This window comes from Phyllostomus discolor, chromosome 3 (genome assembly GCF_004126475.2).
Source record: "Phyllostomus discolor isolate MPI-MPIP mPhyDis1 chromosome 3, mPhyDis1.pri.v3, whole genome shotgun sequence".
Taxonomy (NCBI): domain Eukaryota; kingdom Metazoa; phylum Chordata; class Mammalia; order Chiroptera; family Phyllostomidae; genus Phyllostomus; species Phyllostomus discolor.
Genome location: NC_040905.2, coordinates 114,543,452 through 114,569,084, shown reverse-complemented (window position 1 = coordinate 114,569,084; position 25,633 = coordinate 114,543,452). Strand labels below are relative to the sequence as shown.

The 25,633-nt window shown below is 45.5% G+C and overlaps 1 protein-coding gene and 1 pseudogene across 2 annotated transcripts; both read left to right on the top strand.

Annotated features, from left to right (window-relative positions):
* Positions 1-47: 47 nt before the first annotated feature.
* Positions 48-22,215, top strand: JPT2 (Jupiter microtubule associated homolog 2). Of its 2 annotated transcripts, none has more exons than XM_028515212.2 (5): positions 48-196; positions 6,530-6,678; positions 12,881-13,023; positions 18,708-18,753; positions 19,791-22,215. In XM_028515212.2, the coding sequence occupies exons 1-5, from the start codon at positions 153-155 to the stop codon at positions 19,976-19,978; spliced, it is 570 nt and encodes a 189-aa protein (XP_028371013.1). In that variant the 5' UTR covers positions 48-152; the 3' UTR covers positions 19,979-22,215. The 2 variants fall into 2 exon arrangements, with proteins under 2 accessions (XP_028371013.1, XP_028371022.1); XM_028515221.2 differs by having other exon boundaries at positions 130-344.
* LOC114503495 lies at positions 15,145-18,614 on the top strand (annotated as a pseudogene).
* Positions 22,216-25,633: the final 3,418 nt, after the last annotated feature.

Below are 25,633 nucleotides of genomic sequence, written 5' to 3'. Positions count from 1 at the left end.
TTGGGATGGGGCGGGGCTCGATGCCTTGATAGGGTGCGGTGACGTGACCAGCATCGGCGTTGTCCAATAAGTGCTTGCGTGCGAGTCGGGCTGCGCGGAGCCTGGCGGGAACCGCTGAACGGCAGACGACGAGGGGTTGAGCAGCGGGCGACATGTTCCAGGTTTCGGAGAGCGAGGGTGGCCGAACCGGCTCCAGGTGCAGCGCGGGCGTGGGTGCGGGCGCGGCCTGCGGGGAGGCTGTCGGGTGACCTCACAGAGCCGCAGTCTCAGCTTCGGCGTCGGAGAGATGGGCAAACAAGCGGGTGTACTCTTACACCCACCAGCATCTCGGCTGAGGGCTGGAGGTGCGCCTTTCCGCATTTCTCCTACATAGCGCGTCTGAAAGACGTCGCTGAGTGGTCTGCTACTTCGGGACGGGGAGTTCCGGGAGCCTGGACAAGGCGGGTGTGTGGGTGGCTGCGGGGCGCCTTCCTGGAGCCTGTGTTGGCGCCTGCCACGCTGCTGAACGGCCCCGGGAAAGGTCACCATCCTGAAGTCCTCTCTTAATCTCAATCCTTTGGAGCCCTCCCCTAATTTCGAAGCCCTGTGTAGCCAGGTGGAGCCCTTCCCTAATCCTGCAGCCTGGGGAGGCAGGTGGTGCCCACCTGAAGCCCAGGAGCCAGGGTGTGCCCTTGTCCTCATCCCAGAGCCCTGGGCTGTAGTTGTGGCCATTCCCTAATCCCGCAGCCCAGGAAGTAGGCAAGGCACTGCCCTCCCTGCTTTGCTGATGGTGAAACAGGCCGCATTACAGGTAATAGAAACGGAGATCTCATTGCACACCACAACATGCTTTCTTTTTCTTTTTTGTTCTTACTTGTTGCTCTTAGAAAACCTCAGTTTTGACTGGAGGCAGAAGTAGAAGCTCTCAAAGAGAACAGACTATGTCTCTTGGCAATCTGTTCCTGGTGGGGTTTTTTGCCTTCTTTATTTTCTTAGTCAAAAGTTTGACATATTTTGCAGCCTCTTCTTTATTTTTCTTAGTATGTTGCAGACACGTGGAGTACAAGATGCTGAATACTAGATGCTTTTGTCCTAGGTTTCTTACCTTCTTTGTTTAGGGGTTTTCTCTAAACATATTGGAGGACATCATCTTCTTTAGAGAGGTTGAAAAGTTTGGGGATTCTGCTAGTTTTGGGCCCCAGGTGACAAGGCACAGTAGTATCAGTGAGACCAGGAATATCTATCCCCCGCTTTTTTTTTTTTTTTTTTTTTTACAATGACCAAGTTGAGAACACTGAGATTGAACTGATTTGTGCTTTCGCTCTCCAGTCCTCCTTGGTCTGTAACAGGAATACCCCTTGCTCAGCAGCAGGTGGACACAGCCATGAGTCAGGACACCCTGCTTCATGGGGAAACCTTGTTTGTTATTCCCACCACTGATTCCAACCACATAACCCTTCCACTCTTCACCCAGAGTGTCAGCAGCAACTTCTGTGGCCATACACTGGTCGGAGTTTGTGTTCATTGTCCACTTCAGTGAGTTTCTGGCAGCCAGTGGCTGGAAAAGATGGTCATTCTGAAACAGCTGTCTAAGGCTCGGTGAAAAAGAACACACTTTCTTTTTAACTTTAAAGTATTGGAAGTAAGATACATTAGTTGCCAGAGCTGCTGAAGTCTGTCCTGCCACTGGGGAGACTGCTTGCACTTTTAAGTTTTGGGTCTTAAGATGCCCAAGAATTTTCTTTATTATGAGCTCTTCTGTAGAAGAGACTGTGTGTAAGGACTATTGAACTAAATACCGTATACTAGATACTAAATAAAAGAACTGTTTGAACTCGCTTAAGAGCCTTTAAATTTGGTGGAATCAGGGTTAACACCCTAACTCATTAATGCCCCTAAGAATTAAGTAGTTGTTAATCCATGGAACAATGACTATTAATCACTTGCATCTAAATCTATACCGATGGAGGCCAGGAGTTTCGCCTGGAGTGCTCAGGATGAATTGAGTTTCTGGTGCCTGGTGACTACTGTTGTGTGCCACCCACACAGCCTCTTCCTAGCACTTTCCCAGTTGTGTCCATTAAGTATACCCCCTCATTGTTTACACTGCATACACTGGATGCCCAGGAAATGCTGGTTGAGTGTAGGAATAAAAGCCTTGAGTAACACTGCTGTTATGCTGACCGCAAGCTACAGTAGTTAGCTGCAGAGTCGGTGCTCTAAGGTAGTCTCTAGACTTCCTAGGGAGATTCATTTTTGGAGAGGATTTTAGGAAAAGGAGAAAAGTCTTTCAGGACTTTGAAGAAGAAAAAGTCTTCATGATTGGATAATTACCTGTAATTGGAATCTTCTGCTTGGGATCTGTTGGAAGCTTTGCCTTAAAGGACTTGATTAGCTAGCTAGACAGGCAGTGTAGGGTTTACACTTTAATTGGCTGTGGAGGGAGGGAACTAAGTGGTGGATGTAGGATTACCCAGCCAGGTTTTCCTCTTCGACCTGTGTTTTTCATTTTCTGAATCATTTTGTGTTAAAGGGATTTTGAACTATAAAAGCATTTTGCTTTAGCCATCATTAATCTAAGGTCCTTCCTTTAAGCTGGCAGGGGTGTCCAACCTTTTGGTGGTCTCTGCGCCACACTGGAAGAAGAGTTGTCTTGGGCCACACATTAAATACACTGTGACACATAATCACAAAAAAAAACTCATAATATTTTAAGTAACTATACAGTTTTGTGTTGGGCTGCATTCACAGCCATCCTGGGCTGCATGTGGCCTGTGGGCTACAGGTTGGACATTCCAGGTATAATATATTTGTGAGGATTTTTTTAAAATCCTCACTGGAGGATATGTTTTTATTGATTTGAGAGTGAGAGAGAGAAACATGGATCAATCGCCTTCTGTACGCACCCCAACCAGGGACTGAACTCTCAACCTTTTGGTGTACGGGGTGATGCTCCAACTTACTGAGCACCCCAGCCAGGACTACTTGTAAAAAATTTAATCCAAGTCTACTTCTCTGCTTCTCTCTGAACTTGACCAATCCCCAAAAGCTCTTCTGACACAGGGACAAGATTTTGGAGGGTCAGGAACGTGGAGACCCACCCCAGGCCTTGTTTTCTCTGCTCGTGCCGTGCATAGTCCCTGAGCTGTGTGCCTCCTCTTCTCGTCACACGCCCCTTAGCTTCTCTTTTGTATTTTTTAATATCTTTGTTGAAATATATTGAAATGAAAAAATAACTGGGGAACAGTCCCACATGTGGTTTCATCCCTAAAATGTCTGTGCTCAGGGTATTCCCACACCCTCCCCCAAATTAGTGTCATAGTGATAACTGATAGTAGAGCCACATTAAACCATTGTTGTGGGTTCCGTTTTTATTGAAGTGTCTGTTTAACTCTTTAACGTCTAGTTTATCTGAGACCCTGTTTAAGCACTCCATGCAGTGTGTGTCGCTGCCGCGTGCGGCTGCGGACCCCATTGCCTTTGTGCTGGAAACGGTGGCTCGGCTATTATGCTCAGGACACTGCTGCTGCATTCTTTGCACCTTTAGTTTTTTCTTCCCTGTTTTCAAAATAAAATGAAATTCAGAAAAGTACAGAGAATAATAGAATAAACATTACATTTCCACTACTCCAGGTTAGCATGTCATCATTTCAAATAGCTATCTATGACTTCCCTCCTGGGCCCTGAAGGTGCTCTTTGCTCGCTGTGATCGCAGGCTCTGTTTGGGCCTTTCTTCCAGGCACGTCTCTGGCGTTTCAGCAACATTTAGTGCTTTCGTCCCATCACTCCCGGTAAACCTGAAGCTTCTCTAAGCCAAAGACTTGCTCTCACTCGTGTTTCTGGCCACAGGGTCTGGCACAGACTTGCCAGCCATAGGTGCTCAGCAGACATGTGAGTTATCCTGGATGAAGGAGGGGCAAAGACTGAGGACACCCCAAAGACTGGGGGCGACCCAGGAATGGGGAATGTGAGTCAGGAATGCGTCCCGAGAGCTTCGAATCAAGATGAGTCGTCCCCGAAGCTGGTCTGACAATTCATGGGACATTGTCGTTTTGAAAGGAGAGCCATATTTCAAATAAGTCAATAAAGTGGGAATTTTAACTCATGCCAGCATGAGACGTGCTGTTAAATTCAGTTTAGTTCTGAAGATTGCAGGTCTCCATTCCCTTTTTCAGAGAGATGGCATTGGAGACCCAAGCACACTGGACCTGCTGCAGCGAGTCAAGAAGAATACGGAGGCTGTCAGTGTGACCAGGGCTCTGGGACTTATAAATGCACACAGGAGTCAGGTGGCCTCACTGTGTCCGCTAACAAAGTGCACGATCTCAAGTCCTATTAAGTCTTTTCTAATTTAATCTAGTTATTGATTAGTTTTAAGACGTTTTTCCCTCAAGCTGAAGTAATGTTTATTTCTTCATAAAATCCTTAAGGAAATCCTAACTGCTGAACAGGTGCCCACCTTCACCGTCCTCCCAAGCAGGCAGGGATTTCGGGCACCGCGTGGAAGGCCTGCCCGCTGTGTCCTTGGCTGCTTCTGTGGTGTGACTGGTTGGCCGGCCGGTCTCCCTCCGGCCCGGGGCCGCCACGCCTGCCGTCTGGAGAGCAGATGGGTGCTCCCGCAGTCCTGTTCTACCACCGGGGGATCACTCTAAATCACAGTGAACGATCAGCTCCCATTCTAGCTCTTTTGAGGAAACATTTTAAATATCCTATTATTTTTGTTAAACAAAATTTTTGACAGTGTTTGTATAGCTTTACAGTGAGGCCTAACCTCAGATCGGAGCTTTCATGTGTTGAGCTCTGCAGTTTATTCCGTTTTTAAATGTCACTGTTGCTTAGGTCTCATGAAGGAGCCTGGCCGCTCACCAGTCTAACACTATTTCAGTAGGCCCTTCTCTCCTTTAATACCATTTAAAAAATTTTAGTGTTCTGAAAAATGCTATAAACTCATTGTGTTGCTCTTTGTGAAAGTAAACAAACTCGGGGTATCAGGTGGAGCTTTGTGAAGACTGAATCCTTACGTTACTGCAGTAATGACTCGGGGTCCTGGTCTCTCTCTTCTGAAACGTCCACCTTAGACCTGCCAAGCTGTGCGCGTCGGGTCCCCACAGACGGGGGTTTAGGCAAGTGCTGCTGCTGTTGACTGAGCAGCGTTGTTGACTGAACGCCACTGTTCTCCGTAGTTGTTTGATTAAAATCAACCCTCAGAATCTGGCCAACGTGCTTTAGAGATGACGCTTGGTGCATGTGGGTTGCTCTGAAGTGAACAGTGGTGCTGGCAGGTGTGTTCTCTGATTCCTGGTGTTTGGCGTTTCACGGGTTACTCCAGACTTGAGAACCGGAGGTGATTGTCCTGGTGTAGAGTCTCAGGACTCACCTGGGTTCGTGTTGGCACTCCCCATGGTCTGAGCTGACAGACCATGACAGACTCATAGAAATGTGAGCCACATAAGGAACATTACATTTTCTAGTAGCCCCATTTTAAAAAGTAAAAAGAATCAGGAAAAAAATTAGTTTAATGTATAATTCAACCTATCATGTACAAAACACTATTTCAACATATGAACTGTGTAAAAGACAAGATTAAAGAGATAGTTGACCTATTTGTCTTTGAAATCTGGTGTGCAGTCTACCTGTGTAGCACATTGGAGCTCTTCCACATCCAAGGGCCTGCGGTGGCTGGCAGCAACAGCCCTTCTGAAGACTCAGCTCGGTGAGTCAGGCTCGATTTGTGGCTGCATGGTGCCCTCCCCCCTCATGTTTTGCTGGAGGCCTTTAAGAGAGGCATGAGGGTGTAGTTGGAGTTCCGGATCTAGACTGCCTGGGAGTGGGTCCCGGCTCTTCTGCTCCTTGTGTGGCCTGCCTCCTGCTTTTGCTTTATCTCGGATTCACAGTCTGTGACAGTAGTTCCTGCCTCAGAGGGCTGTTGTGTGAGGTCTTTAAAGCTGTAGCTGGCATACGGTAAGCCACAGTATTGAACACCACTGTATGTGTTTATAGTATTTCACACTACTGTATACTAATTAAAATTTCTACTGAATGCTACTGAATGCAAGCTCAACTTGCCTGTTTTAGGGAAACTAACTTACTTATAAGAGGTCTCAGGAATAATTTCAAAGTATACACAATTTCAAGAGGTTTTTTGGCATAACCAAGACATACAAAGAAAACTTTTAAGGGAACTTTTAAGAGCCGTAAAGGAAGCTTGTGGTATGGCCGTCTATAAACTACTCTCGCCAGCATGGAATTTTTCCACAGACACTAAGAGAGTAGTACATTTGGCCCTGGCCGGATGGCTCAGCTGGTTGGACCGTCGTCCCATACACCAAAAGGTTGAGGGTTTGATTCCCCAGTCGGGGCATGTATGGGAGGCAGCTGATCATTGCTTCTGTCTCTCGCACTCCATTTCCCTCTCTGTAAAATCAATAAAATGTATCCTTGGGTGAGGATAAAATTTGAAAAAAGAACGTACATGTGCCCTGTCCAGTTTTGGGCATTGAGATCCAGGTCAGCCATCCATGACTCACTCCTGCTCGCTCTGTGTCTGCAGGGCCATGAAGCCTCCGGGAGGAGCGTCAAGCGATCTTTTCGGAAGTCCAGAAGAAGGTGTTCCTTCAAGCCGACCCAATAGGATGGCATCGAATATTTTTGGACCAACCGAAGAACCTCAGAACATTCCTAAGAGAACCAACCCCCCGGGTACGGGCCTTTGTGGCTTATTTCTTCTTTGGCCTCTACCTGTTCTTTTTTCACTGCTCTTTTGATAAAATTTTATATATATATATATATATATATATATATATATATATATATAAATCCTTTCACATATTTTCTGGTACAGGTTCCCCTTCCCATCAGAGTTCTAGAATGTGAGGAAGACTTTTCCTTGAAGGTGCCTCGATCATTCTGGAATTGTCCCTCTCTGTCAGCAGACATTGGCTAGGTGTAGGCGCTGAGGATGCAGACTCCCGCCAGGGAGACTTTCCTAGTTGTCCCATGGACTCCTTGAGATTCCTAAAATTGTGCACAGATTACGTATTTAAACATTTTTCTTAGGAAGGACGCTCAGCATGTTGGTGGGATTGAAGCTCTGAAAAAGGAGGGCCTGGTCTAGCGCACGTCTGTGTCGTTCTCACCCGCATTCTGGTGGTTAGAGTGGAACGGCATCTGGAGCAGTGTTTTCCTTGGCTGATAGACTGTCCAGCTGAGTGACAGGACCATGCAGGGCTAGTTACCGGAAGAGCTCTCCCCTGTCTGTATCCGTGAGGAGAAGCAAGGTTCGTCCCATCCTTAAAGATCTGAGGGGCCAGACATAGGAATCAGTATTTCAGACAAATAATAAAATCGAGCAGAACCAGAGCTAGGGCTGCTTGCTACTCCACTTCAATTCTGGATACACTTTTTTTTAAAATAGGTATACATATAAGGGGGGACCTCCAGAAAACAGGAATTTATTTATTTAAAAATGTGTATTTATTCCTACATGTTTACACTTCAGTCACCTTCAAAGTGCTCTCCACTTGATGCAGTACACCTGTTGAGACATTTTTTTCCACTGCTCAAAACAGTTTTTGAACATGTTGATTTTGATGCCTTTTAGTGCTTCTGCCAATTTTTATTTCATCTCTTCCACATCAACAAAACATTTCCCTTTGAGGACTTTTTTCATCCATTCAGAGATACAAACAAGTAGCTTGGGGCGATATCAGGTGAATAGGGAGGGTTGGGCACAGGGGCCATGCCATTTTCAGTCAAAAACTGCTAAATACTCAGTGTGGTATGGGCAGGTATGCTTGTAAATCACCCATCATGAAATGGGCAGACACTGAGTATTCCCCCCAAAATTCAGAGGCTGAATGCAGCCTCTCTCAACAACCCCAGCTGGCACACTGATACAGATGGGTACCTAGAACATTCATCTAGTGCGGAATGCCTGTGCTACAAGGGGCCTGCCCTCCAGAAGATGATTGCGGGAGTTTTTTCCCCTTGTATTTTTTTGACCAAACCCAGAGAAACAAAAGCAGTAGGTTCAAAAGCTAGTGTTTTATTTCATTGGTTGGGGGCATAGGGTTGGTGTAGATATATTCATAGTAGAAACGCTATAAGGTTTTACCAAGTGAATAATGTTCCTACTGTATCCAGCCCTGCACGTCCTTTGTACCAGCAATAGCATGATGTTGGGCCATGTGGCAGACTGAATCAAATCTGAGGCCCTTGAAGATGGACAGGCCAGCTCTCTTGGCCTTGACTCAGCAGCATGTGTATCTGCAGCTACCCCTGGGGTGTCAGGTCCCCTGGAAAGTGTGACAGCCTGGGAACAGAATCTGGGAGCCAGTAGCATCTGTATGATCTGGTGGTAGTTGTGTGGGTGTTTGCTTTGTCTTTATTTGTGATAGTTGTGTCTTACGAACTTTTTTATTATGGTGCCCCAGCTCTAGTGCCCAGTTGGGCACCCTGGGCTCCTCTTGACTGGAGAGGGAGAAAGCCTCTGCTGTGCATAGTTAGTTACAAGGTACATCAGCAACCAGCATGAGGCCGTGTGCCGAGTTCCTGCCTCTTGTGATCCTGCCACATGTTCCTTAAAATTATCTGCGATGGCCCTGACTTATGCCACTTGGTTGGGCGTCGTCCTGCAAAGTGAAGGGTTGACGGTTTGATTCTTGGTCAGGACACATACCTAGGTTTTGGGTTCAGTGCACATGAGAGACAACTGATCAGTGTTTCTCTCCTTCTCTTCCTTCCTACCGTCCCCTCTCTCTAAAAATAAATAGATAAAATATATTTTTAAAAATTAAAAATAAATTGCCCTGGCTGGTGTAGCTCAGTAGTTTGAGTGCCAGCCTGCAAACCAAAGGGTCACCAGTTCGATTCCCAGTCAGGACACATGCCTGGGTTGCAGATCAGATCCCCAGTAGGGGGTGTGTGAGAGGGAACCACACATTGATGTTTCCCCTCTCCCTTTCTCCTCTTCCTAAAAATAAAGAAATAAATAACATTCTAAAAATTTATTTTTTAAATTATCTGTGATGTATTCTCAAGGGAAGCCAGAAACAGAAAACTGCTAGTTGTGTCCACAGCCTCAGGCCTAAACTCCTACCCTTGTTTCTTTTTCAGTTTCGTAGACTTAGACCCACAGCCCTCCAGCGAGAGGGCCTTTGGAGAAAAGTATTCAGGGCAGAGTGTGCGGCTTCCGGCATGAGTCACTGAAAACTGACCAAAGGCTGTCATGCCCAGTGTCCGTTTGCTCTTCGTTCATGTGCTTTCATAATCACCTGGTGTAAATCATCTGCAGTTGTTTTTCTGGCGATCTAATGATGACTGATGGATGCGTGGTTCATTTAATACAGACCAGGGAGTATGCTAAAGGCTTTGCATGTGTGTGTTTGGTTCACTCTGCAGCCCCAGGAGGTAGGTGGTGTCACCCCCTTTACAGAAGAAGCTGAGGCTCTAGGAGGTTCACTGGTGTGCCCAAGCCCCACAGCGCACCGGTAGCAGAACTGGCCTTTGCAAATGGGTTGTCCTGGCTCTAGAGCTCCAAATATACCTCCTAAGGATATCTTTTGGGATGAATTTCTCAAAATGGAACTGCTGGATGATTTAAACTACTGATAGATACTTCCAGCTAGTCTTCTGTGGGTGGGTCGCCAGTGCTCACCATGACGTACGTGATGCTCCTGCTCCTCACACTCTGCCGCCACACTATCTTATCTTTGTTTTAGTCCTCGCCCAAGGATAAGTTAATATTAGCTTAAGAGAGAGAGAAGCATTGATCGGTTGCCTCCCATATGGACCTCAACCAGGGATAGAACTTTCAACCTAAGTATGTGCCCTGACTAGGAATCGCACCCGCAACCTTTTGATGCACAGGACGACACACCAACCAACTGAGCCACTTGTCCAGGGCCAGATTGTCTTGTTTTTTGCAATTTTTTTTAAACCTTACCCGAGGACATGCTTATTGATTTTTAGAGAGGAGGGGAGGGAGGGAGAGAAACATCTATGTAAAAGAGAAACCGATCGGTCGCCTCTCATGTGCGCCCTGACCAGTCTACAGACTGAACCCACAACCTAGTCCTGATTGAGAATTAAACCCGTAAGCTTCTGGTTTACAGGGTGGCACTCCAACCAACTGACCCACATTGGTCAGGGCTGCAATTTGGTTCTTAAAAAAGTGTATCTTGAGTTTATCTTTCTTTGACTATGGGTGGATTGAGTACCTTTTCCATCTTCAAAGCTGAATTTCTTTCAGGTAAAATACTGACACAGAATTATATTGTTTAGGATTGGACACATACACTAAAACCATAAGAGAAATAACAAGTTTGTGGTTTCCAGAAAATTCAGGCATGTGGTGACCTGGAGTAATGGGGAAGGAATAGCCAGGTTTCTGGGCGCTGGTGGCAGCTACAACCTGGTGGTAGTCATGTGGGTGTTTGCTTTGTCTTTACTTGTGATAGTTGTGTCTTAACAAACTTTTCTGTTCGGTTTACAATTAAAGAAATGTTTTTAAATGAGCAGTGCCTCTAGCCAAAATCTTCAAAATGAGTTACTTTTATCTTCCACTTTTTAATTATTTTCTTTTTTTAATCCCCAGCTACAGATATATTTGTTGATTTTAGAGAAAGAGGGAAGGAAAGAAAAAAACACATAGATGTGAGACAGAAATATCTATTGTCTCCTGTATACACACAGACTGGGAATTGAACCCACAACTTTTTGGTGTATAGGCCGACGCTCTAACCAACTGAGCCACCTGGCCAGAGTTTCCATTTTTTTGAAGGTGAATGTGCACTGTAAAAATAATTTACTCAGCATAACCTGAAACAGTGCAATAATGTGATGGCCTCAAGCAGTAGTTTTTCTTCACTTTGTGGTCTAGACATTTTTGGTAACAACACACTGTTAGTAACAACAGCCTGGTGGCATTGTTGAGGCCTTATCCACTTCATGAGTATTAATTCATATTAACTCGTATCTCACCAACCACCGTAGGAAGGTACTGTTATTTATACCTTGTTAGAGTAGAGAAAATGGAGACAAAAGTAGGTTGAGGTCACTTACTTGGGCTCACAGAGTAAGTGACTGAGCAGGGTCCTCACCCGGCAGTCTGGCCACAGATCAGCCGCCCTTCACACCACGCAGTGCTGGTTGCCCAGCCCGAGGGTTTCCAGCCTGGGGTTTATGGCTCCTTGGGATGCGCATAGCCAGCAGCCAGTGTTGAGAAGGTCTGTGATCACACTAATGTTACATGAGTGTGTGTGTGCGCACATTGTCCTGCAGGGCAGTCCCACGTGTTCTCTGTGTGTGGTCCCCCCCCCCCCCCCCCAAAAATAAAGCCAGGGAACCCCAGCCACTCCTTTCTGTGTTCTGTGATTCTTATGTCTCCCCTAGAAGACTGGCGTCCTGGAAGCCCCACTGCTTCAGAATCCATTCTAGCAGTGGCGGTCTGAGGGCTATTGAGAGAACCAACCCCTGGGGGGCGCCTGCTCCCCTCAGAGCGCACATGGAGCTCGTCATCCATACTGTTCTTAAGGTTCCAAGGCCTTGTGTCAAAACAGTATGAGTTATAGCTAAGTGACTGACCACTTTTCCTTATTCAGATCTGAGCAAAAAAGAATACCCTATTCTTTTAGATTAAGGCATTTTGTACTATACAGATTGTTTTGCACCTTTTCTCACTGAACAGTACATCCAGGACAGAGAAAATATAGCCAACGTTTATTGAACATTTGTGCCCTGGGCATTGTTCTAAGCATTTGGTATATGAGCTACAGTAAGTCATTGAATCCTCTCATAGTGCTGTGAAGAAGTTCCTTTTATTGGGGTATAGAATGGCAGAGTCGCTTGTGTGCAGCCATGTACCAAGTTAGCAGAATGCACTTTCGTCCTTCCTGTGAAGTGAATTGTTGGTTCACCACGGCCGTGATCGGGACGGCCCCACCTCCACGTAGCACAGCACTCTGTGCACAGGAGGTGCGCACTTGGTGTTTATGGAGTGAAGAGATGATCCGTTGGCATTGTATCCACCTTTCTGCTTCATGTAGGGTATTTAAACATTTACTTTTCATATCCAGACCTTAGTCATCTCCTTATAAGAAGTTACGTATTAGATGTATTTTTTTTAATGTATTCCAGAGAGAAGGGAAGGGAGAAAGAGAGGGAGAGAAATGTAGTTGTAGGAAACATTAATCAGTTGCCTCCATATGCGCCCCAACTGGGGGCCAAACCTGCAACCTAGACATGTTCCCTGACCAGGAATTGAACCCGAGACCTTTCAGTCTGCAGGACAATGCCCAGCCAGCCAAGCCACATTGGTCAAGGCTTACATGCCTATTTTGATTATGGCTTATCAGACTACTTATAGTTGGCAGCAAAGATATTAAATGTCTCTGGTTTGCTGACATATCTAGTTGTCACTGGACATTCCACCAGAATGAGATCAGAAAATGACTACTAATGTTATTTTTCCAGATTACAGGTTTGTCTCTTAACAGGGCATGTTATTCAGTTCTGTCTGTCCAACCTAAAAACTCAGAAGCTGTTTGCTTTTAATCTACTAAAGAACTTTTCATGGGTTTGATGAAGAAGGTTCTTCATCCGAAAAAAGGCATGAAAGGTTCAGGGATAAAGAAATTCTATGAGGAAAATATTGTTTTATGTCATCTACCCTCTTGCCTGTAGAGGCCAGCCCAGTTCAGCTCAGTTCCAGAAATCAAGTCCCCAGCAGGCACCTGGTAAAGGGGTAGGTCTTTAGGAACTCTGACCATCCCAGCCTTTTTGGCCCGGGCTTAGGCCTGCATTAGGGTGGTACTATGAGAGGAGGTCTCTGAAGTAGTGAGTGTGGAAGGCAGGAGCAGATGGGTGTTGTGGATTGCTCACTGTTCTGTGATTGTTTTTGCAGGGGGAAAAGGAAGTGGTATCTTTGAGGAATCAACACCTGTGCACACTTCACAGCGTCTGAACCCACCTGGTGGGAAGACCAGTAACATTTTTGGGTCGCCAGTGACCACCACTTTACCCTTGGCACACCCAAACAAACCCAAGGTATGGACTACATTCACGTAACAGACATGAAAGGAAGAAAAGCAAGCATTGACCCTAGTTCTTTTTTCAAAGGCTCTGAGGCAGCTTGACATGTTGTTAGGAAGAGACATGAAGGGTGGCGGTTTTTCTGGGTAAAGTCATTAGTAATTGAGAGTTGTTTCGTTTGTTTGTTTGTTTGGGTGGTTGGTTTTATTTATTTATTTTTAGAGAAGGAGAGGGAGGGAGGGAGAAAAACATCAATGTGTGGTTGCCTCTTGCATGCCCCTACTGGGGACCTGGCCTGCAGCTTAGGCATGTGCCTTGACTGGGAATCGAACCAGCAACACTTGCTTCTCAGGCCAGCATTCAGTCCACTGAGTCACACTAGCCAGGGCAATAATTGAGTTTTGAAACTCCCCTGAGTGGTTGGAGAAATAAATTCCAGCCTCTTGATGGCTGAGCCATGGGGGAAGCTGGTCGTAGTGTGTGGGTAGCAGTGACTGCCCACTGCACTTGCACTGCCGTTCTTCTCTGCACGTCACTGAGGGATGGTCAGAATAGTGATAAAATTGAACATACAAAAGAAGAGTTCACATGTCACAAAATTTGACAGTTTTTAATGGTTGTTAATAAGTACAACCGCATTGGATTAAAATTCAGCAGGTGTTCAGAATTCATGAGTTCCCTAAGTATGCTTTTTAAAGCCTTACTTGTCACCTTTGGAGAATGCCAGAGGACCAATTCATTATGAAAACTGCTCAAACATAGAGTAAAACGTTTAGACAGCACTTCCTGCATGAACTGGACCTCAGGATAACTTTCTTCAGGGCAAGTTGCCTTTTATAAAAGTACTCCAGCCTATAAATGAACAAGGAATAACAGAATTCAGAGATCACCCTTTTGCACACTTGTAATGAAATTGTGGGTGTAGGCAGTGATCATCAGTGGCTCCCAACATCACAAAACAGGAGACAACCCAAAAACTACGGTCCCATAACAGAGGGCCATCATGGACCACCTTTGAATTCTTGTCAAAAAAAAAAAAAGCAGGTCTGAATCAGAGAAACCTCATTTAATCCACACCACAGGGGTTCAATCAGAGTTATCCAAAATATAGGAAATTACTTGGCAGAGTGGTTGGATATCCCAATTTAAAAAAAAAGAAACGAACTTAAGAATGCAATCCCTGTGAAAGTCCCAATAGTGCTTTTTTTTTTCTTTTTCTTTTTTTAATTAGAAAGATTCATTTTAAAATTCATCTGGAATCTCAAGGGACCCCTAGTAGCCAAAAAATCTAGAAAATGAAGAACAAAGTTGGAGGTTCACTCTTCCTGATTTCAAAACTTACTACAGTAATCAAAACAGTGTGGCATTGGCATAAAGTTAGACATACAGACCATTGGAATAAAATTGGGAACCAAGAAATAAATTCTCACAATTATGGTTAATTGGTGTGTCCACAGGGGTCCCAAGATCATTCACTGGGAGAAAGAACTGTCTCTTCAACAGATGGTGCTGGGGAAATTGGATGTATACATGCAAAAAAGGGCAGGGCACACCATGTAGAAATTGACTAAAAATGGATCAAAAACCTACATGTAAGGGTTAAAACTAAAATTTTTAGGAGAAAATTTAAGGAGAAATTTTTATAGTGATTTGACCATGGTTTCTTAAATAAGACACCAAAAATACAGGCAACAAAGTTTTAAATAAATAAATAGGGCTTCATTAAAATTGAAAGCTTTTATACATCAAAAGACACCATCAATGCAGCATTATTTATAGTAGCCAAATAGGGAAGCAGCCTAAGTATTCATTGGTAGAAGGATAAAGATGTACATTTCTACAATGGAAAAAAAAATGAAATCTTGCCATTTGTGGTGGTATGGACCTAGAAGTTACTATGCTTAGTGAAATTAAGTCAAACAGAAAGACAAATACCATATGATTTCACTTACATGTGAAATCTAGAAAAATAGACATAAAATGAACAAACAAAACAAACCTATAGAAACAGAGAACACAGTGATAGTTGCCAGATAGGAGGGGGTTGGAGTGCTGGATGAAAAGTAAAAGGTACGAATTGCCAGTTATAGAAATAGTCTTGGGGACATAAAGTGCACATAGGGAATAGAGTCAACAATGTTGTTACAACTGTGTGTGGTGTCAGGTGGGTAGTAGACTTATAGGGGTGATGACTCCATAAGGTATATAAATGATAAATGTCTAACCACTATGTTGTACACCTGAAACTAATATAATGTATGTCAACTGCAATTTTAAAAATAAATATTCATTTTTTAAAGATTTTATTTATTTTTAGAGAGAGGGGAAGGAGAAAGAGGGAGAGAAACATCAATATGTGGTTGCCTCTTATGTGCCCCCCAATGGGGACCTGGCCCACAACCCAGGCATGCGCCCTGACTGGGAATCAAACCAGCACCCCTTTGACTCACAAGCCCTCACTCAATCCGTTGAGATATACAAGCCAGGGCAAAAATAAATAAATTTTTTTAAAAGATTATTGAGAATGAAAACACAACCCATAGAACATTTGAAATCACAAATCTGATCAAGGTTTGCTATCCAGAATATATAAAGAATTCATACAACCAAACAACAAAAAGACAACCCAATTCAAAAAAGTCAAAAGATTTGAATAGACATTTCTTCAATCAGCAGATGAAAACCACAATGAAGTACTACCTCACACTCACTAGGATGGCTATTATCAAAAAAATAACAGGCCAGAGACTTCCGGCAAGATGGAGGAATAGGTGGACGCACTGTACCTCCTCGTACAACCAAGATTAGAAAACCAATAATTTACAACAATTATTTACTATCAGAATAACACCCAGATCCGGCAGAGGATTTATCTGAATGGAAGTCGGGCAGCCAAGAAGTTGAAGTAGACGCGTTCATCCGGACTGGTAGGAGAAGACGAGCCGGCGGGCGCAGGGCTGGCTCGGGTCGGCGGCGCGCGGAGGTCGGGGGAAGGTTTGGCGCAAAATCGGCGCAAAAGCCATCCGGGGGCGCAAGAAGGCAGCGGTGATCCCTGAGTACGCAAGCTGCTCTGGCAGACCCAGAGGGGCAGCGATTGTGGACCAGGGCAGAACTCGCGGCCCGGAAGCCCAGACAAGGGTCTGAGTCCAGGGGAACGGAACTACTGCCATTGTTTTCTCCCGCCCTGCCCCCACATATAACGTCACAATCTAGCGACCGGTGAGCACCTAAGGCTCCGCCCCCCACCGTAACAAGAGCAACCAGACCGGAAAAAAAAAAGGAGAGACGGGGGGGGGGGGGGGGGGGACCATGTTTTCAACAGAGCAGATCAGTCCCCCAGGACTCATCCTTTTGAGTGACCAAGAATTAGCCAATCTCAGATGCGCAGTTCAAAACACTGGTGATCAGAAAGCTCACGGAACTGGTGGATTTTGAACGAAATCTAGATGAAAGAATGCAGATTACCATAAAACAGATGCAGGAAGACACGCGGAGGAGAGCCAATAGTGAAAGGAAGGAATATGAGTCTCAAAACAATACAGTGGACCAGAAGGAAGATAGAATCAACCAAGCAGGAAAGCATAATGAAATAAGAATTCAAAAAAATTGAGGAAAAGATTAAGAGCATCCAAGACACCTTTAAACGTTCCAATATCCGAATTATAGGGGTACCAGAATCGGAAGGGGAAAAGCAACAGATTGAGCACATATTTGAACAAATAATAAAAGAGAACTTCCCCAGTCTGGCAAAGGGAACAGTCTTCCAAGAAATCCAAGAAGCTCAGAGAGCCCCAAAGAAGTTGGACCCAAGAAGAAACACACCAAGGCACATCATAATTACATTAGCCAAGGTAAAAACGAAGGAGAGAATCCTAGAAGCAGCAAGAGGTAAGGGGACAGTAACCTACAAAGGAGTTCCCATCAGACTGTCAGCTGATTTCTCCAAAGAGACCTTACAGGCAAGAAGGGGCTGGAAAGAAATATTCCAAGTCATGAAAGACAAGGACCTACATCCCAGATTGCTCTATCCAGCAAAGCTCTCATTTAGAATGGAAGGGCAGATAAAGTGCTTCTCAGATAAGGTCAAGTTAAAGGAGTTCATCATCACCAAGCCCTTATTTTATGAAATGCTAAAGGGACTTATCTAAGAAAAGAAGATAAAGAAAAGACATGTATAGTAAAAGGACAGCAAACTCACAAATATCAACAACCACACCTAAAGCAAAACCAAAAGAAACTAAGTAAACAATTAGAACAGGAACAGAACCACAGAAATGGAGGGCACATGGAGGGTTAGCAGCAGGGTGGTGGGAGGAGGAGAGAGGGGGAAAAGGTATAGAGAATAAGTAGCATAGAATGTAGGTTGAAAATAGATAGGGGGAGGGCAAGAATAGTACGGGAAATGTAGAAACTAAAGAACTCATAAGTATGACACATGGACATGAACTAAAGGGGGAAATGTGGGTGGGAGGGGGGTACAGGGTGGAGGGGAGAGAAGGGGGGAAATTGGGACAACTGTAATAGCATAATCAATAAAATATATTAAAAAAAAAATAACAGGCCCTTCCCACAATGCCTTGTGGCTGACCTCCAACCTCACAGTCCACCCTGCACCATAGGCTGCATCTGTCCCAGCTCCTGTGCAGCTTACAGGGGGTGTCACTTGAGCTCAGCTCCTCCCTGGCACCTGGAGACCTCTGGTCCACCTCGTCCCTTTGCCTTCCTCCTGCAGTGGTGCTGGTGGCGGTCAGGTGGTTACAGCTATCTCTAGAGGCAACAGGATTCAAGAGGACCAGCAAGGAATCTCTTCCCAAAAAGGTTTGAATGAGTGAGGCAGACTTCAAAGTTATGGCACCAAGATGAGTTAATTTTAAGGTGGAAACAGTATGAAGCATATGCACAGGCTTTGAAAGGCAAGTACACAGATCTGAACTCTAATGGCATAACTGGCTTAAGGGAGTTGGAAGAAAAACTAAAGCAACAACAGCAAGAGTCTGCATGCAGGAAAAACATCCTTGTCATGCAAGAGTGTACAAATCAAATACAGTGCCTCAAACAAGTCCAGCAGCCCACTGCCCAACAAAGATCCACAATGGTAGACCCTGTGATCAACTTGTTTTTCCTAAAAATGAACGGCGAACTGGAACAGACTACAGACAAACTGGAACAAGCCCGAAAATGAACTGAGTGCCTGGAAGTTCACGCCTAGTAAGTAAACTAATCATACTCCCCGGTCAAGACTCCCCAACAGTCCCACTGAGAGAAAGCAGCAGTGGGACGGCCTGGTCCTCATTTCCACACCAAGACTCAGACTTTCTGTGCCCAGAAAAGCCACATTCTTCCACTCTCCAGCTTTAATGGTTAATGTAAAACTTAGCAGATGAACCTTGTATTTCAGCTTTTTTTTCTTCCCCTCCCCTTGCTTCAGAGTCCTGATGGTGTCAGACTATGACAAAGAAGTGGCCACCTCTGAAAAATCTCCCTTTTAGAACATGTAGATACTTGAGAAATGTTTGTTTGAAGTAGAGGAAGAAACAGAATTCTTAAGTCTATGGCACACTGTCTTCAGACAGTTTGGAGGAATGAAAAGTAGAGATATAAAATCATGAATCTATCCATGCCTTGATTTTCATCGTTCTTCCGACTGAGGGTTACAAGTTTCTGAATCACATATTGACATGGGGTCTCTCTTGTTGCAGGACCATGTACTCTTGTGTGAGGAAGACCCAAAATTGGACCTTAAAGGTGAGCTTCTGTTTCCTGGCTCTTCCCCTGAATGCTCTCACTCTGGAAAAGGGCTGGCGCACCCCAGAGGATGAGAGGTAACATTTCTGCACCTCTTGCCGAGAAAAATCAGCAAGGTTGTGTTTGTTGCGGAGAGGATTAGGTATTTGAAAAAGCCCAGGGAAATAGGCTCAGCTGTTTCTGACGAAAGCTTTTTCACTGGTCACCACTGGTTCTTCACTTCTTGTCATTGCTAATCAGCCTAGGCCTAAGATCAAGGTATCCTATCCTACAAGCTGGCTTGTGTAGAGAAGGGCAGGGGATCCAAAGTCTTTAATATACTTGTGACTGAGGACAGAACCAGCAGAACTAACGTGGAAAAGGGCCTAAGCAGAGGGGACAGGAAGGGTGAGAAGTGAGGATGTGAGGCTGCACGTGGTGGGGAGAGCCGGCATCTCCGTAACGCACCCGGAGATGTGCCTCATCCGGGGAGGGCGCTGTCCCCGTGGTGGGGCTAGATGTCAGGCTTGAGTCCCACCACATTCTGTGAGCTGACTCTGAGCACTGATTTCTGCCCGTTTCGGTCACCGTTTTCCCAACTCGTGACCAGGATACATGGGAATTTGTTCATTCAGAAAGTCCAGAGTAATGGTATTAGAAAATCATGCCTCACCTTGCTAGATCCTCCAGCTAAGACTGTCTCCCTCTTTTTTTTTTTTATGCTCACTTTGCTTTTTATACTTGAAGTAAAAAAAAAAAAAAAAAAAAAAAGGAAATGGAGTCCAACTAGCAATATAAATAAGTAATGAACTTATTTAGGAATTTAGCAAGGATTGCTTATACTAAGCCCCAACTTTATGCCCAGTTCAAGAATAGCCTTGCTAATAATGAGTGAGTCTTTGGTACAGATGGAGGCCTTTCTCTTTGCTTTTCTCCCTTTTCCCATTACAGTTGCATTTCTTGCTAGCTGGTCTGTGTCGCAGACTTCCTGTGCATAGCTTGACCATCCTGGTATGGGGGAGCCTCTAATGGGGTCATTTGCTGACTTTGTCCCACAGCCGCAATGAGCACCTTGCCCAGAGAAGAGCCGGGTGAGAAAGGCGGCCGGAGAGAAGCAGACGGTGCTAAGGAGCCCCAGCCTGCGCCCACGGTTGACAGCCATGAGCCCCGGTTGGGCCCCCGACCTCGATCTCACAACAAAGTCCTGAATCCACCTGGAGGCAAATCCAGCATCTCCTTCTACTAGAGAAGCTATTGCTTCCCCTGTAGCCAGATAAGAAACTCGAAAGATAGGATTTCAAATAGTTTCCTTTAGTCCAAAGGAATGGGGGTGGGGAGAGGGTCTGTTGCATATCTGAAGCCGCTGCTCAGGTTCCGTTGCCACCGAGAGAGCCGCAGAGGACCACACCTTCCAGACAGCCGAGAAACGTATCTCTGGGGGAAGTGTGACTCCTTGGTGAACAGTCTGATTTTGGATGTGAGGAACTCCCAGATGGGCCGGGTGGGGAGCTGGTGCGAGGCCGCGGGACCCAGATGAAGTGGGATCTCCCATGTCCCTGCGGCTTCAGCAGTCTGCCAGCCAGTGCTACCTAGAAATCGCTTAACGTAGTAGCAGAGTTTAAAGCCTCAGAAATCTAGAAACACGTTGGACATAAACCAAAAAGTTATTGTAAGTCTTACACTTTATGGAGAGATTTTTACCCCGATCCTCTGTGGTGATCTGACGGGAATCTGCCTTTCGCTCATGAGGGGCTGGTCTCGGTCTATTCTCAGGCTGGTTTTGCTTGTGAGTTGTTTCTTTTTTTCTCTCATCGCTAAGTCTTGGCCTTTGCCCTTTACCAGCGAAGTGGACAGTTCCTCTATCTGCAAGGCCCACTGACTTCTGCAAGACTAAAACTGTCCAGATACATCTGGGTAATTGGGTTATTTAAATCCTTCATGTGTCTTTGTTCCTGTTGACATTGTGTAGGAGAGATGCTTGAGAACCTCGGATTCTTAGGTTTGAACTCTTCAATATACCTAAAGAGCTATTCTTAAACAGCAGCTTTACATAAGTGACTATTGACTGTTCTATTTTGACACCTTTCTAGGAAAAAGTTACTCAGGTATACCAAAGAAGAAACGTTTGCCTAGGCCACCCTTTATAAAGCTCTGCAGAACTCCTGGACTGTATTCCTTTTCCAGAAGAGACTTGGAAGCCTTAGGCTAGGAGGAGATTTACTAGTTCGACAGCAAAGCCCCAGCTGGCCGGCTGAGTTGCTTTACTTAGGCAGAAGTTTCTTACATTCGGCCTCCAAGGGCATAGTCTCCATTCACTCATGCTGGACCAGTAGTTCACAGGAGAAAGGGTTTGTGTGGTAGTGGCTTTTGTTATGGGTGCCTACAGAGCAAATGCCAGGTGGTAGAACTGTCTTCATCATTCTTAAAATTGAAAAGGAAACATCTGCGTTGAGTTATAATCACAGTGGCTGAGACACTAAGTGCCTGCAGGAGCCGCCTGCCAAACTCCACTTCTCACACCTGGCACACGGAGGGGACCTGCATGTGGCTTAGTCAACCAAAGAGTTTCCCTCCTTTCAGTTGTCGTGCTGACTTTGCAGCAAAGAAATGCTCGTTCCATGTGACTTTATCAAGTACTTCCTGTCTCCATGCTTCAGATAGTCCCTTTTTAAGAAATTCATTTAGAACTGAGAGCTTTTTTTCCACATTAAGATGTCGTAAATGGTGCTTAGCTTTTAAGGCCAAATACACTGATTTGTTTAACTTAAAATGAAATGTGCTAATGGTGGAAATGAGCTGCCATTTATAACTACATTTATTTTTCATATACAAGAAAATGATTTGTGAGTTCCAAATTGGGTTGCTAGGAAGACCCTGATGTACTGCTGGTCCTTGTGGCTTCACCCCCACTGTCAGCCGAATGACAGGAGGAACTCCAGCTCTGTCCACTGGTGGGGATTTCTGGGGTGGAGATGGGGAAACCGAAGATGGGAAGAGAGACCCAGGGCAATGAGGAAAGTAGGAGCTATAGCAGGAGCCTCTGGGCAGCAGTGACTACTCCAGCCTTTTCTCTTCATCTTTCCCCCTTCTTCCTGGGGCTGTAGGAGTGGGTTTCCAGTGTCTCCATAGTCTGTCTGGTCACCGGGAGAAGCAGAAGAGGAGTTTCTGCTCCTGTGAGCCCGATGGGGATGGTCATCTGTATTTGGAAAATGCTCTAGACATTAGGGCTGTCTGTGTCTAGAAGACTGATTCACTATTAGCATCCTGTTCTCGACCTCTAAGCTGCATTGAGAAATTACCAGTCTGTATTTTTATTAAGCCTTAAAACTTTATGTGCATTTGGTGCCAACTTTTTTCTAGAGCTGTATCAAAAACAACAACAAAACTGTACTTACATGATGATGTAATTTTGGTAAGAACATTTTGTTATTTTCACAAGGCAGAATTGGGTACAACAGTTGGATTAAACTCAGTAATCATGTACTCACAGTCTTTGCCTGTTTGTTGTCTACGTGTCTGTGTGTGTGTGCGCGCGCACTTTCCTTAACAGCCAACCTCCAGAGCGCCTGATCTCCGCTCCCTCCCTCGCAGCCTTTCATTGGGGAAGCGTTTGCTGCTGCTGCTTTTTTTTTTTTTTTATTTTCCAGATGATGCCCAAACTGATATTCTCTAAGGTTACAAATGTAGATTTTTTTCATTTCAAAACCAGAGGTGTAGCTTTGAGGAGAATGAGTGGGAATGCGGAAGAGTTTTTAGTTGTAGTGATCCTTTTTTCCCTTCCACCGCTCATTTTCCTAGAGAACTGAAGCTGTTGAACTTGCCTCTGAACTGGCTTTGAAACTCCCCAGTGACAAGCCGTGAATGAGTAGATGAGGTGCCGAGCTGTGAGGGTTTGCCCATAGATCCAGGCCTGTAGAGAAAGCACAGGTTGAATGGCTTTCCTTCTTACCTATTAGCTATTTTCTTGTGTCCTACAAGCAGAGTGTGCGTATGTCTTGTACATGATGTGGGTCCCAGGTGACGGGGCTTCTCAGGCGGCCCACCTGGAGAGAGCCCCCAAGGAGGCTCCACACCATCTGCCTGTTGGATCAGGGCCAATGACTGGGATGGCACCTCGGAAAGAAACCCAACATAGGTTACCTGACATGAACTTTTTTTTGTTTTGCTTGAGATTTTATTTATTTTTAGAGGGGAAGGGAGGAAGAAAAAGAGGGAGAGAAACATTGATCAGTTGCCTCCCACACACCCCCAGCTTGGGACCAGGCCCACAACCCAGGCCTGTGCCCTGACCAGGACGACTTTCCACTTTGCAGACTGATGCCCAACCAACTGAGCCACACCAGTCAGGGCCTGAGCTGATCTTTATTTGTTCATTTGAAAATGTGCTTGGGAGTACAGAGCATGTTCCAAGAACTGGGCTACTCTCTGGCAACATTACCTATTTGTAGCAGTGGCTCAGCCACAGGTGAGCACTGGGGTCCGAGTGTCAGGGCCTATGTGTCTCCAGAGGCAAGGCCGTGGCTGAGTCTGAAAGGACCAAGGTGGCTCTGCCCATGTCGTGGAGGAGGTGAATAATGTTGAAGGGTTGCCACCTCCACGTCCTGTACCTTACCCAGAAACACACTTGCTCTTTTGATAGAACATCAATCTGTTCTGTTATCTTTGTGAATGAAACCTTGCAAGGATGTATATACTTGTGTTATCCAAGTTAATTTCTTCTGAACTCATTATGCTCTTAATCCCTAGCATTAGGGATACTTAGAGATGAAAGTATAACTTTTGAAACCTGTGTGTCCATGTGGCATTTTATGAGGGTCCTGTAATGATAAAAAGAGTTGTATTCCACATGATCTTTACAAATCTGGAAGGAAGTCTATTTAACAAAACTTCTAGTTAGGTTGAGCTCTCAAGAGTGGTCTTAGTTGTATTCCTCAGTAAGCATCAGGTGTTATCCAGCATATCATCGTGTTAAAAGCTTCATTTTGTTTTAACCAATTTCCGGTAACAAATATGTCTAATCATGTTTGTTACTAATAAAAACTAAAAGTTGATGGCCAAGTCAGTTGACCTCTTTTGGCAGTACGAGCTGCCCTACTGTATCTACTACTACTTCAAGAATTCAGAGGGGTCAAATTTCTGGGGGGAAAAAACCTAAGGCAGAGTTCTGAAACATTCCTCAAAGCATTCTCCGTAACTTGCCATGATGCAAATGGCTGAGGTTCCAGGAAATCTCAGAGTATTGCTTGCCAGTTCCAAAGAAATAACCCAGAGGACTGGCTGTGAAAAACATGGGTTTATGAGAACTTGGGTGCCCACTGGTGGCAGCTGCCTGGTGACTTTCCCAACACAGGCTTTCCCAGCACAAGGTTTTGTAGAGTACAGAAACAGGGCCGAGGGGCGGGGGGAATGTGTTCCTGTGCGCACGCTGTGGGAGCTCAAAACACTAGCTATTTCTCTGCAGTTGTTTACAGTCTGGGCTCACATCTAGAAGCAGTTTCTCTTTGGCCTTTGCTTGCCCCAGGAGCTGGCCAGGCTCCCAAGGTCAGCCACAGAGTCTGCTTACAGGTGGCCTTCGTGGTATTCCCACATGGTGAGAAGGGGGCTGGAGCTTGGGAAGGGGCCCATGTTCTCACACACCCCACTCTCCATCCCAACGCGGGTGCCCGCCTTCTCTGCTCAGTACCATCTGCTGTTACATCTTCCAGGTATGTCCTGGGGAGGGAGGAGGATGAGTGAGACATTGTACCCATACTCTGCAGCAGCAACGTAACAGCAAAGGAGTAACAGTATCAGCATATACAATGCTGATTGCCAACCCCAAACAACTTTACAAACCATGTTAAGATTGTCCTATAAGGTTGACTGGGTTCCTTTTCCAAGGCAGCCTAGCAGTAGCAGAGAGGGGCATCTCTGAACACACCCAGCAGTCCAGAATATTGAGCCAGAGATCTCCTTCATCAGCCCACCTTGCAAAGCTGGTCGCCTGCACTGAAGTCAGGAGACAAATGTGTAGCAGGCCCCATAGAGGCAAATCAGCACGGTGGGCAGAATGCGGGCCCTGCTCTACCCAGTGTAAGAACAGTGGCTTGTTCAGGGATCTCGATGGTTTCCCGTGCCACGCTTTTACACTGCTGATGCCCCCCGAGCCTGGAATGCTGGCTGTGAGAGTAGGATGTGAATCTGCCAGATGGAAGTAATGAAGGTACCTGCCGCAGTAAGTTGCCCAGGGTTAGTTACTTGAATAGTAGATGGTCATTTACCAGCTGTGGTAGGTTGTATAAGGAAGGCTTGGGAAAGACTCTTCCCCCATGGGGCTAGGAGAGCACACCAGCGGGTACCAGTTTGAGTTTCCCAGGGCCAGGTTAATACACTAGCTTCAGGGTGTGTGGGGGGACTCTGCATGCACAGCCCTCCCCTCCCCCCACCCACCATGGATGAGACTAAGTCTACCAAGACATGATCTGCTTGGGTAGGAAAGGTGACCAATCTCTCAAAGGAAAAAGGCCAGGAGCCTGTTCTTCAATGGGTTTTTATTGGGTTTATTTGCATAGGAATACAGGGAGTACAGGTAAAGTTCATCAACCATTGTCTGGCAGTAATGATCAAACAATAGATAACATTCAAACAACATGAGGGCTTATTCTGAGTCAGGGTCAGTTAGCTAAAGGACTATAAAACTTTGGGAAACAAACTCATTTTATGCTTTGACACTTATCGGAAAATCGAGGACATTCTTAGCAAAGCAGGTTTCACAGGGTTTTATGCATTCTTTCTTAGGCCTGATTGCCCCAAGGAACCCGCCCGGCCCTGCCCAGGGCTGCACCGCCCTCTGGCATTGTTTCAGGGTTAAGTCACACAGGGGGAGTAAGGCAGCCAAGGGATTAGGAGACTTCTCACAGAC